The sequence below is a fragment of the Gymnogyps californianus genome, chromosome 4, assembly GCF_018139145.2.
Source record: "Gymnogyps californianus isolate 813 chromosome 4, ASM1813914v2, whole genome shotgun sequence".
In the NCBI taxonomy this organism is placed as follows: domain Eukaryota; kingdom Metazoa; phylum Chordata; class Aves; order Accipitriformes; family Cathartidae; genus Gymnogyps; species Gymnogyps californianus.
The window spans coordinates 82,337,288-82,349,709 of NC_059474.1; the positions used below are offsets into that span (position 1 = coordinate 82,337,288).

General features: G+C 63.3%; 1 protein-coding gene across 1 annotated transcript in view; it reads right to left on the minus strand.

Moving 5' to 3' along the window:
- The window catches only part of LOC127016095 (RNA-binding protein with multiple splicing-like), an 11,110-nt gene extending 837 nt beyond the window's left edge, over positions 1–10,273 (minus strand). The window contains 7 exon segments of the mRNA XM_050896421.1: positions 428–444; positions 447–557; positions 1,493–1,643; positions 2,380–2,442; positions 2,590–2,628; positions 3,183–3,260; positions 10,211–10,273. Of these exon segments, the coding sequence (XP_050752378.1) occupies positions 428–444; positions 447–557; positions 1,493–1,643; positions 2,380–2,442; positions 2,590–2,628; positions 3,183–3,260; positions 10,211–10,273 (522 nt within the window).
- Positions 10,274–12,422: the final 2,149 nt, after the last annotated feature.

Genomic DNA, 12,422 nt, shown 5'->3' on the forward strand with positions numbered 1-12,422 from the left:
CCTCGCATCCAGCAAGCCGCAGCCCAGCGATGCTCGGCGGGGGGTGGCCAGGGGCTCGGGAGCCCCCGTCTTGTGCCGTGCCGGTAGCCGGACGGGTCGTTCGGTGCTGGGAGCGATGGGGACGGTCCAGCCCCGGCGAGCATCCCCATCCCTCCCTCCCCGCCTGCCCCTGGCGCGGGCGAGAGCGAAGGTAGGAAGGCAGAGCGAGGTGTTTGGGGAGAGGCAGGCGGTGCTGCCCGCACGCCCCGCTGCCGGCGCTCGGCTCGGTTTGGGTGCCGTCCCTAAATCTCGGGAGGAGGGGAGTGAGCGCCTGTTAGCCGGGCAAGAGGTTAGTGGTGCGGCGAGCACCGAAGGGAATGGAGGGGAGGGGGGGGGTCCGGGGTGGGTGGGAGGGTGAGCGCAGTGGTGGCGGATGGGTCGGAATTACCTGGGCGTGCAGCGAAGGGGATAGGTGAAAGCAGGAGGAGGTAGAGCAGGTGCTAACTCCGCTGGGTACAGAGGGTACGGCCCCCACACTTCAGGGCTACTGGGGTAAAGTGCAGGCACTGTGAGCTCATCTGCAAGAAAAGAAGAAGGAGAGTTAACGGCGACGGCCGGGCCGTGGGCCCTGCCACGCCACGCGCCGGTCAGCAGCACCGCCGGTCCTTCCTTCTCATCTCCCCCCACCCCGGCTAAAGCAGGCGGGAGCAGGAGCTGGAGCTTCCCCCGGAGAAGTGCGGCGCGCCGGTGCCGCCGGCGAGAGACGACCCGCAAAGCCAACGCCGAACTCGCCCGCTGGGAAAACGCGGGGCTCGGCCGGCGGCGAGCAATGCCATGGGGTTGGGTGCGTCGCTGAGGGAGGCTGGGCTGGGCTCGTCGTCTCCAAGAGGTTTAATTACCCCGGGGACCCGGTGTCGGCGGGCGTGAAGGAGAGCGTGCGGCTCGTGCCCGTGCGCAGCGGCGAGGCGAGGAACCAGCGTCCGCGCGAGAAACGCTCTTCCAGTAGCGGGAACGGGTACGGCGCGCTCACGGCAAGACATCGCCGAGGTCCCCCCAGCCGCGACTCGGAAACTCCCCTGTGCGGTGAAGCAGCACCGCAGGCTCGTCCCGCTCCCGCACGCCGTGCCGAGCCGGCTGTCACCACCCCCGGGTCCTCCCGGCGCTGGCAACCGCCTTTGGGGGACCCCTGGCCACCGGCCGGCACGTGCCACCGTGCTTGCAGCAAGCGGGCGCTGCTGCTTCCAATTGGACCTGGCGTTCCCCATCACCACCCCCCCGCAGCACCCTGGCTCCCTCCAGCATCCCGCGCCAGGGGGCCCGGCATCGCTGCATCCGCCCGTGATATCCGTACGCCATCGAATTGCCTGAATAAGGCGTTTTTGCCCGAGGCAAACGAGGATGGGGGCAAGCCCTGGCGCCTGCCGCCCCAAAACCTGCTGGCACTGCCGTGGTGGCAGGTGGGGGGGGACGGACCGCGCGGGGCTCCCTCGGGAGAGCCAGGGCCGGTACTTACAGGGCTCCCGGGCGATGAACTGAGGTACGGCGGTGGGGAGAGGCGTGCTGGGGTTGGGGGTGCCCACCAGCTTGCTCTTGGCCATCTTGGTGTTCGCCTTGGCGAACTCCAGCCGCAGCGTCTGGGGGATCTCGGGGTCGAAGCGGATGCCCTGCGGGAGGGAAGGAGGCATGGCGGGTGGGCGAGCACCGCCGCCTGCCAGCCCTGCAGCAAAAATAACTCCCAATTTTATTTATTTATTTATTTTTTTAAATCTTCCAGCCTCGAAATGAGCTAATTTGCCGGGCCCCGAGGCAGCTCGCATTCCTCCGGCATCTTTAGCATCGGCACCATATTTGGCAGTCGGCATCATCCGCGCGGCCAGCTCTTATCCAGAGGGATTAGCGGAGCCAAAAAAAAAAGTTTTACATTGAAAATGAAGACAAGGGGAAAAAAACCAAACCAAAACCCGGGGCGGAATTGGGAGAACCGGCTCCACGCGGTTCTCCCCGTGACTGTTTTCAAGGAGGTTAACTCCGCAGAGGTAGGAGGGAGCTGCTAAAGGAAAGCGAAATTTGCTTTTTCTTTCGCAGCCTTAGCTGGGATTTTTCCCGCTGAAGAAGCAGGAGAGGCTGGGAAAGGCGTCTCTCGCTGACTCGTAGCTAAGGCTCTAATCCTTAGGGTTCAAGCCCTCCCGGATGGCCCTGGGAAAGGCAAGAGGGATGCAGCCCCCCTCCCCGGGAGGGAGGTTGCAGATGAGAAGCAGCCGATGGGGATCGGCTGGAGGGATGGGGATGCGGTGGGGCCGGCGGGCGGCACATCCCCGGGAATTCGGAGAGTATCCGGGGATGGGGAAATGGGGGGGGGGGGGGAAATCCCGAAGAAATGGAGCGGCTGGGTGCACTCACATTCAGCGCGTTCTTCGCCGCCTCCGCCTCGGAGCGGCTGTCGAAGCTGACGAAGCCCACGGGCTGCAGAGGAAGGAGAGGAGGCACCATCAATCCGGCTGGCGGGGAGCAGAGGGGGGACCTCCCCCCCCAACCCTGGGGACCAGCGGTGCCGGTGGGAGGGTGGGAGCATGGCGTGGGATGCTCGCCCCGGTTTTGAGCGGCTCCTACCTGCTTGGAGGTGAGTTTGATGAGAGACCCTTCGTACCCCTGCAAGAAAAGAATAAAAGAGGGTGTTTGGTGGAGATGCCCGCGATTTAGCTGCCCCTTGGAGAGGGAAAATTTCCACATCCATCACCCGGCAGCCCTACAGCTGGGCGGCATCGGGCGGGCATGGCAGGGGGAGCTTGCCAAGGCTCGGCACCGGCGCGGGGACTCGCTGCCGCTGGATTTTTGTAGGGATGCTGCATGCCTGATAATATTTTCCTTTGTGTTTGAAAAGAGCCGGTGTCTGAGCTGCAGGTCTGGCAGGGTGAAGAGGCTGGAGAGGTTTGCAGCCAGCGCTCTTCTGCTGCTAAATGGGGTGCAAGTCAACGTGCAATTAAAACCCCGGTGCAATCAAAGCGCCTGATGCCATTTTCCTATAGTTTATTGGGGGCAAAAAGGCACAGGAACTTGTTTCTGTGAATAAAATGACCAAATTAGACTTTTTGGGGGGAAACCAGCGGGCTCCCAGATCCCACCAAGGTTGGTGGGGCCATGGGGATGGCGCAGGGGGCCAGCCCCGCGTTCCCAGCCCCCTTCTCCCCTCCCCAGTCTCGTACCTTAAAGGGCCTGAAGAGCAGGTAAAGTTCCCGGGGCTTGATGTCCAGAGGCAACCCGCTGACGAAGAGCGTCCTCACCTAGAAAAGAAGAAAGGAGTTTTCCTGGGGACCTCCCTCATCCCTAACTTGGGGATACCCACGCCTCCCGCAGCCTTAGGTGGTGGCACGCCAGAGGGACGATGCCAGCCCGAGGGGAACCTCGAGGGCAGCCGAAAGCCTTAAGCCACGCTTGGGGGATGGCGGCATTTTTGGGGAGGGGCGTCCCCATCCTTCGTGACGGCGGAGCGAGCTGCTAAGACACCACGGCAAGGTAACCGAGACCCGTCCTCACCGCACCGAGTCCTCTCCGGGTCAAAAAGGCTGCCAGCATCCGAGCGCCTTCCTACCCCGGGTCTGGCAAACAGGGTCTCTCCCGGCATCCCAGCAGAGCCCTTACTCTGCAGACAATGCCTATTGTCTCTGTTTAATTGCAGCAGCTCATTAAGGACCGGGAGAAGCAAACCCCAACTCTTCCTCGTGGAGGAACAGCCCTGTTTTGGAGGGGGCTGGTTTTAAGCAGCCTGACCCCGATTTATAAAAGTCACCTTTTAAGGGGTTTTAACTCTTTTTGGGTGGATCTAATGTTTGCCGTGGTGCAGCATCCTCAAAGCCGGGGTGGCTCGCAGAAACCCTGCTTTCACTGACCCCAAGGGGGAATGTGGGGCTCCTCGGGGACGGGCAAACCCCACCTGGGCAAGACCTGTGCCGGGATGGTTTTGCTTTACAACCAGCTCGTAACTGGGGGAGCGGTGTGGGGCAAGAGACCGACAGCTGGATCTGCTACCGGTCCCCCTCTCCTCATCCCCAAAATCTCACCCAAACAACTTCGGTGACCGATGGCCGGGGGCCCGTGGGAGCCTGGGGCTGATGATGGCCCCAACCGGCCCCACCTGGAACCCCCCCACCCATGCACCCTGCCCACGGCCCCGGAGCTGTATTTAGGCTCAGACCTTGCTGAGGGGGAGTTGGGGGGGAGCTACTGGCTTGGTTTCAGCTCTGCTGTGTCCCCATGGGTGGGTCTGATCCTGGCTGCCATCACCCACCAGCTCTGCTCTTGCTGGGGCACCCGGGGATGGTGCCCGTGTCAGTGGGGTCCCTGCCTTGCCGTCCTTCTTGGCTCCGGGCTTGCTTGTGAGCCAGCCCCGCTCCTGCTGCTCCCGTAGCATCTTACTGGGAGGTAATCTGGAAAATTTGATGGCTGTAGCTTATTCTTTCAGGCACCCAAATGCCTTGTGAGAGCTGGTTTGGAGGGGCTAGACCAAGGTCACCCACCCCGGTGCCAAGCTGCCAGATTTGGGCTGGAGGAGGGGAAAACTTTGATATTTTTTTTTTAATTTTATTTTTTTTATTTTATTTTTTGGCTAGGCACCCTGCCCGCCCCATTCCCTGGGACAGAGACACTCGAAACAGCCAGAAACAGCCAGCCCAGGCCTATTCTTCTGCTGACATTTCTTCTTTCTCTTGCAGATAAGCTATCTACCCCATCTCGCAGCCTGGGAGCAGCAAACATTCCTGCTTTGTGTAACAAAACCTCTGGCTGACCTATATCTATTAAATAACAAAAGGGCCGTTTGCATATAGCCCTTGTGTCAACAGCCCCGGGTGATACCCATGGGTGCTGGTACCCATGGGTGCTGGTACCCATCACTGGGTGCATGGGGGCTGCCAGAAAACAAGCCAGCCATGAAAGTACAGCCATCCCACGCTTGACTCCTCTTGGAAAGCAAGCCTTGCTCGGGCCAGGAAAGGATGCTCAGGGCCTTGCCCAGAGGGATGCTGAGAGCTCCAGGCTGGATGGGATCAGCGCAGGCACGTCCTCACCCCTTCCTGAGCCAGGGCTGCAGTTAGGCACAGCCCAGTAGCCTGTCCCCTCTACTGGGACCATCCACAGTGGGCTGGAAGCCCCCCCCAAGGTGCTTGGGGACCCCCGGCCAGCTTTCTGCCTGTCTTCTGAGCTCAGAGGGTGATGGAGCATCCCAAGGCGTTCAATGCTGCACCGTCTCCTGATGGAGACGCTACCTAAATTTCTCCTGGCAGGGGCTGGGGAGGGATTCATCTGGAGCGGCTCCCCTTGTGTCCATGAAATTCAATGTAAAGAAGGCAAATTTATCCTTTCCTAGGGAAAAAAAAAAAAATCCCTTCAGGCAGGTCCGCCTGAGTGCAGCTGCTATCCGGGGAATCGGCTCGCCGGACACATCCACCCTCCCAGCTGGGTTTGCCTCCCGAGGAGGCTGAGCATCCCTGCGTGGTCCCCTCATTTCCATCATCCCTCGAGCCTCTGGTCCTCCCCGGCACGCTGGCTTCCCGCCTCTCCTCTCCCTGGGGAGCTGCAATGAAAACACCAGAGGCATCGGAGACGACTCCGGGGGAGAACCCGCCGCCAATTTGCCACGTCCCTGAAATCCAAACCCCTACGAGCCCGGCTCGCCAGATCATTTAGCCCCGTAGCCGCGCGGCAGAGAGATGGGAGAGATAAAAGACCCTGAAAAACCCTCCGAAATTCGGCCTCGCAAAGGAAGGGCTTCTCTTCGGTAATGACTTGTTTTCTTTGAAAGTTCAAATGCGGGTCGGCCAAGTTTTAAACTGTAAAATTATACAGCAGCAATCGGGAGAGGGAGAAGGGCTCCAAAGGATCCCCCAGCTGGTTTCCAGCCCCAGAAGGATCTTTGGGGCCGGAGGGGAGGGAGGAGATACAAGCTCATGGGTGCTTGCCATCTGCACCCCGCAAAAGGGTGCCAGGGGGCTGGCGTACCCAGCCGAAGGGATGTTTTGAGTAGGTCCTACGTAAACAGCGTGCTTTGGCTGGGCTGGGTAACAAGCAGGTGGGAGGATCTGGGCTGTGTTAAAAAGAGGTGGGACTGGCAGAGAAAGGGAGCGTCCTCGGGGATAATTCCCAGCAGGCTGGACGGATATCCTTTTGCCAAGGGAAAGATTTTAGGCGGAAATATTACTCCTGCCCTTAAATGGAAGAGGAGCTTCAGCCCGCACAGAGCTGCTCCAGGCTTTCCTGTGCCCAGAGATCCAGGGGCTCAGCCTCCATCCTCCACCAGCAACGCCCCCAGGGCAAAATCCTGCCCTTGAAGGGGGGGGTTGGCGGAAAAAGAGCCTTAGCAGAGAAATCGCCAGCCGGCAGGCAGGTATATGCTCTTCCATAGGGTAAAAACATCCCCTTCTCGGAGGTGGAGCGGGCGAGACGCGTGCTCCCGAGTGTCTTGTGGACGGGGCCAGACCTACAGCTCCGAGCAAGGGTTAGCATGGCGGTGGGATTCCCGCAGCCCAAACACCCCCAGTTTAGGACAGCCCGAGCTGTTTCATTTCAGTTCTGCTGCGCAGACGTTTTTCAGAGTATCTTCTTGGTGGAGCATTTCTCCATCTCTCCTTCTTGTCACAATTTGGGATGAAACCAAAGGTTTCTTCCAGGTCAGAAGTGCCGATGTTGCTCTGGGAAGCCGCTGGCTGTGGGTGCAGGACCTCGCAGGTGACCAGCACCTTGATTTCCTTCAGCGGGGATGACAGCTACGGGATGGCAGGAGGAGCGCACAAAGTCCCCTTTCCACGGTCCTCCTCTGCTCCTGCCGCTGTGCCCCACAGCTCCCAGATGTGCCAGGGCCGCTGGATCCCACCTCCACCACCTCGGTCCTGATTTGTCCCCTCCTGGCTTTTATTGTCCCTGCAGAAAACTCTTCTCCTAGCCTCTGCTACTCTCCTCTCCCTAGGAAGCCATCTCCATCTCACTTCTGGCCCGTCCCCCTCACCTCTGCTCCTCTGCGTCCCACCATCACCTTCTGCCGTCCCCAAAATACCACGTCCCCTCTGGGGCCAGTTTAAGGGATGCTGGAGAGGGTCTGGGGGGGACGTTGCTGGGACGGTCGGGGCTGGGGACACGCAAGGAGAGGCGGGGACCTGGGCCAAGAGGTGGCTGGGGTCTCCAGACCATGGCTCAAGGACGGCCCCAGCATGGAGAGGTCCATAGCGGAGCGCCGGCAGCCCTCCTCCTCCTCCTCCTCCTCACATGAAGCCAGAAGCCAGGTTTGTCTCCCAAAGGTAAGCAGGCACCAGGGAGGCATTTGCCTGCCTTTGGACCCTCATCAGATGGTGGCACCCCGAGGGATGCCGGGTGCCCTGAGGGATGCCGGGGCGCTCCGAGGGATGCCGGGCACCCCGCCGGCACGGTCACGCTCCCCTGCCCCTGCACAAACCACCCCCGGTAAACGTTAACAGGCCGGGGGCCGGAGGGGAGAGGCGGAAGGCGTCCGGGTGATTCATTCACGAGGCATTTAATCGCCTCCTTCAACCCCAGCTCCCCATCCGCCACCTTTCAGCGGGGGCTCGCTTTAATTCTCTACCAGCTGATTAGCCGCTTGGCTGCCCGCCGCCGGGGAGGCACCGCCGGACCCCGGTGGGAGCAGGAAGGCGACGGCACGGGGCTGCGATCGAGCCGTAAAACGGGGCGAGCGGAGCTTCCCCCCCGCCCCGGCAAAGCGGGGTGCTGCCTCCCCCGCGGCGGGGTGCATTCCAGCCCCGCGGGGATTAGTCCTTGCGTAAATACTCTCTCCACTAATGGAGCGTCCTCCTCGGCTGGGTTTAGATTCCCGGGCTGGGTGTACGCACGCCATCAACCCGCAAAAACTCCCCGACATAAACAAGGCTGAGGCCGAGGGATGCCGGCTCCTTCACCCCTGGGATGCGGGAGGACCGGGCTCAGCCTCCGGCCCTGCCACCCGTAGCCGTTTCTCCGGACCGGCAGCCAAACGTCCGGCAGAGGACGGGAGGAGAGGAGCAGCCCTCGGGGAAGAGCGAGTCCGGAGCTGCCGGGGCTGGAACGAGGAAGCGGTGGAGGAAAAGCCAGCGAGAAGCCAAGGGAGCAGATGGGGGATTGCAACAGAGCGGAGGAGCGGCGGGCACGGGCAGGGGTCATGCACGGCTGTATCCCGCCCGGGGCTTGCTCCCAAAACTTCCGGACCCCGCGCTTAAAGGAGGAAAGGAAGCAGGAGCACGGGGGGATGCGACGCAGGGGCCACGGGGGCAAACCTTATCCACTCACTGGGTACCTTCCCCCCAGAAACTGTCCCTAGGGTCCCCTCTCCACACTCCGGTCCCCCGGGATGAGGGATCTGGCATGGGATGGGGACGAGGGCCACGAGCCGGGCTCCCCAGAGCCGCTCCGCTACCAAATAAGGCCTCCGTCGAGCCTTTTACATGCCGTTCTCGCCCGGCCAAAGTGACGTGACCTCCTTTCCAAATTGTTCGGGGCCCCCCCCCACCCCCCAGCCCCAGGCTCCTCTGTGGGGAATCCCCCAGCTCACAGCTCCCCTGCACCGGGGGTCCCTCCGACGGGGGAGGCGAGAGGGATGGGGAGGCCACCCTGGGGTGCCAGGAGCAGGCAGCGGGACTCCTGCCAGCCCGGGGAGGAAGGCAGGAGGAACGGGGCCGAAGCGGGGACTTGTCCCACCTGGCAGCACCCTGATTGACCTCCACAGGACGGGCGCTGCTTCTCCCTCTTTTTTTGGGGGGGGCACGAGGCTGGAAGGCAAGCCCCGGGGAGGAGGAGAGGTAGGGCACAGTAGCTGGGCAACCTCCTTCTCTTCTGCTTAAGCAAATACTCGCCAGCACCAGCTCTTCCAGCCAGGGCTGGGAAAAACTCGTGCAGGGAAAATACCTGCCCGGCACCGGAGGAGCCCGGCTTGCAAGCACGGGCGGCCATCGCCCTCCTAACATGTCCCCGGCATGGCGGGGGACCCTGGCACCTCGCAGCTGTCCCCTCCAGGGACTCCTCGTGTCCAGCATCCCCCGGGGAAGAGCTGCATCGCAAGGTCAGGGGGTCCTCGAGGGCCAGCAGTGCGATGGCCGGCCCCTCGCCCCCCAGATCCAGCCGGGAGCAGGGCGAGGGCTGCCCTTCACCAGCGCGGCACGTGCCACGCCATTGGGAAAGGCAACAGGCCTTCACGGACGTCTCCCACCACCGTGCCCATCCGAGCCACATGGCTGCATCACCCGTGAGGAACCGGCAGCATTGTCTGCCCTGTACCCAGCAAGGCCGCCAGCGGACAAATTCCCCATTATTGGAGCGCTTTGGGAAACTTTGGGAAGTTTCAGGCCAGAACTGCCTCTGGAATAAAAAAATCAAGGTAGGTGACAGCAGGCGAGCGGAGCTGCGGTGCATCCTGGCATTGTCTACGAACCAGAGACCCCACCGAAAAGCCAGCAGGGACGTGCCGGAGCAGCCCGGCGGGCGAAAGGTGAGGAGGAGATCCTATCTGCCGGCTCTCACCCTCCCAAAGTCCAAATTCCCATCTCAAGGTCACGGGCAAAACCAGGAACTTCACGGTTGCAAGGGAGAAAACCGGCTCTCGTCCCCGCGGCGGGGCGTGGGGTTTGTCTCCCGTGGGGACGAGAGCGTTTCGTCCATCTTTGGGGTGAGACCCACTGGAAGGGAGACGCGAAGTCCGCTGGATGCGTGGTACCCACCGTCACCCCGCAAGCCACCCCGGCAGCGCCGAGCACCGGCCCCGGGGGCTGGGGTGAGGCTGGTTTGCCCCCCCTCCGCACCCCGAGGAGCTGCATGTCTTGAGTGGGGCTCCCCTGCGCCCGGAGGTCTTCCCCGGGGAGGCGGAGGGGTGTTTGCGGGGAGACCCGGGGGGGGATGCCGGGGGGATGCGGTGGCCCCGCCGGGGCGGGAGGGTCGCCGGGAGCGGGGGATGCGCTGCCAGCCGTTCGTCGTCGTCCCCCGCTCCCCCCACCCCAGCCCCGGGTACCTGGGGCCGGAGAAGCCGACGGGACCCCCCCCACACACACACCCCCCACCACCCCCCCGGCGCGGCCCCACCCGCCGCGTGGGGTGCGTGGGCACCCGCGGAGCGCAGCCCCCGGGGATCGCGGGTGTGGAGGGGATGCCGGACCCCTTCCCCTCCCAAATCCCCGACACCACCCCCCCATTCCCCCACTGCCCCCCCCCGCGGGGAGGTATCTCCCCCCCCCGCCCCCGCTACCTCCTCCTCGGGCAGGCCGGTGTCGGCGGGGCCGCCCTCCCGGTCGGCGGGGAGGCTGCTCATGGTGCGTCCGGCCAGGCTCCTCGTCCCGCCGGCGGCAGCCGCGTCCGGGGCGGGCGGTGCTGAAGGCTGGCCGGCGGCGGGCCGCGGCGGGGGGGGCCGGGGCGGGGCGGCGGGGACCGGGGGAGGGCCGGGGCGGGGGCCGGGAACGGGGGAGGGCCGGGGCGGGAAGGGGGCCGGGGGGGGGGGGGGGCGCGGGGGTGATGGAGGGCGCGGGGTGGGGGGAGAGGGTAGGGCTGGGGAGACGGGACACAAGGTTGGGGACATGGGGGACAGGCTGGGACACAGGGGTGGGATACAGGACACAGGGCTGGGGACACGGAACACAAGGTTGGGGACACGGGACACAGTCTAGGATGCAGGGTTGGGGACACAGGACACAAGGCTGGGGACATAGGACTGGGGACATGGGACACAGGCTGGGGACATGGGACAGAAAGCTGGAGACATGGACACAGTCTAGGATGCAGGGTTGGGGACACAGGACACAAGGCTGGGGACATAGGACTGGGGACATGGGTCACAGGCTGGGGACATGGGACACAGGGTTGGGGACACTGGACACAGGGTGGGGATACAGGACAGAAGGCTGGGGACATGGGACAGAAAGCTGGGGACATGGGACACAGGCTAGGACACAGGGGTGGGGATACAGGACGCAAGGCTGGAGACATAGGACACAGGGCTGGAGACATGGGACACGGGCTGGGGACATGGGACACAGGGTGGGGATACAGGACAGAAGGCTGTGGACACGGGACAAAAGGCCAGGGACATGGGACACAGGCTGGGGGCACAAGGCTGGGGACATGGGACAGACAGCTGGGGACATGGGACACAGTCTAGGACACAGGGATTGGGGATACAGGACACAGGGCTGGGGACATGGGACATGGACTGGGGACATGGGACACAGTCTGGGACACAGCATTGGGGACACTGGACACAGGGTTGGGGACACAGGACAGAAGGCTGGTGACATGGGACAAAAGGCTGGGGACATGGGACACAGGCTGGGGACATGGGACAGAAGGCTGGGGACATGGGACACAGGGCTGGAGACATGGACACAGGGTTGGGGACACTGGACAGAAGGCTGGGGACATGGACAAAAGGCTGGGGACACTGGGCACAGGGTTGGAGATACAGGACACAAGGCTGGGGACATGGGACAGAAGGCTGAGGACATGGGACACAGGCTTCGGACACAAGACACGAGGCTGGGGAGACAGGACACAAGGCTAGAGAGATGGACGCCATCCTGGGGACACAGGGCACAAGGCTGGGGACACAGGACAAGGCTGGGGACGGGGGACACAGCCCCAGGGACATGGCTGCAGCAGGGTTGTGGGGCAGAGCAGGGGACAGTGCTGGGGACACAGGGCACAGGAGGGGGGATGCAGGGGCAGGGAGCGGGACACGGGGGGGCTGCCCGCGGTGGGAGGGAGGTGACACCAGAGCAGGGGTCCCCGCGGTGGCGTGCCAGCCCTGCCCACCCTCTGTCCCTGCAGGACCGGGGGCCGGTGGGGGCTCATCGCCCCAACCAGCCCCACCTGGGGGCTCGCCCGCCCACGCCCCCTCCCTGCCTGGCCCCGGGGCTGCATTTAGGCTCTCACCCCGCTCCTTGCTTAAGCTGGGCTTTAGGTGAGCCTATGCTGGACCTCGCACCCTGCTCAAGCTGGGCTTTAGGTGAGCCCATGCTGGACCTCGCACCCTGCTCAAGCTGGGCTTTAGGTGAGCCCATGCTGGACCTCGCACCCTGCTCACTTGATTTTTACATCTTGGTTTTTGGGTTGACCCAGCCCTGCCACGTCCCTGCGGATGGGGCTGTCGTCCCGCAGGCTGCGCTCGGCTCCGGAGCAGCATGACGGAGACCCTCGGGTGAAGAGGGTTTGACCAGCGGCCGTGTCCAGAGCAGATGCTGTCCTCATACAATATGCGGGGACCGGAGGTGACACCGAGGACATCCTGCTGATGGCAGAGGGCTCATACCGAACGGGCATTTAAGGTCATGGCTCGCCTTTCCGTGACTCAGCGGCCGAAACAGATCTGCGGTCGGTTGCCCGCGTGTCCTGCTGGCCACCCGGATGGACTCAGCCCTGCCGCCGACTCCGAGCGGAGGGTTTCCAGCTTCCCCGCAGCGGTGATTTAC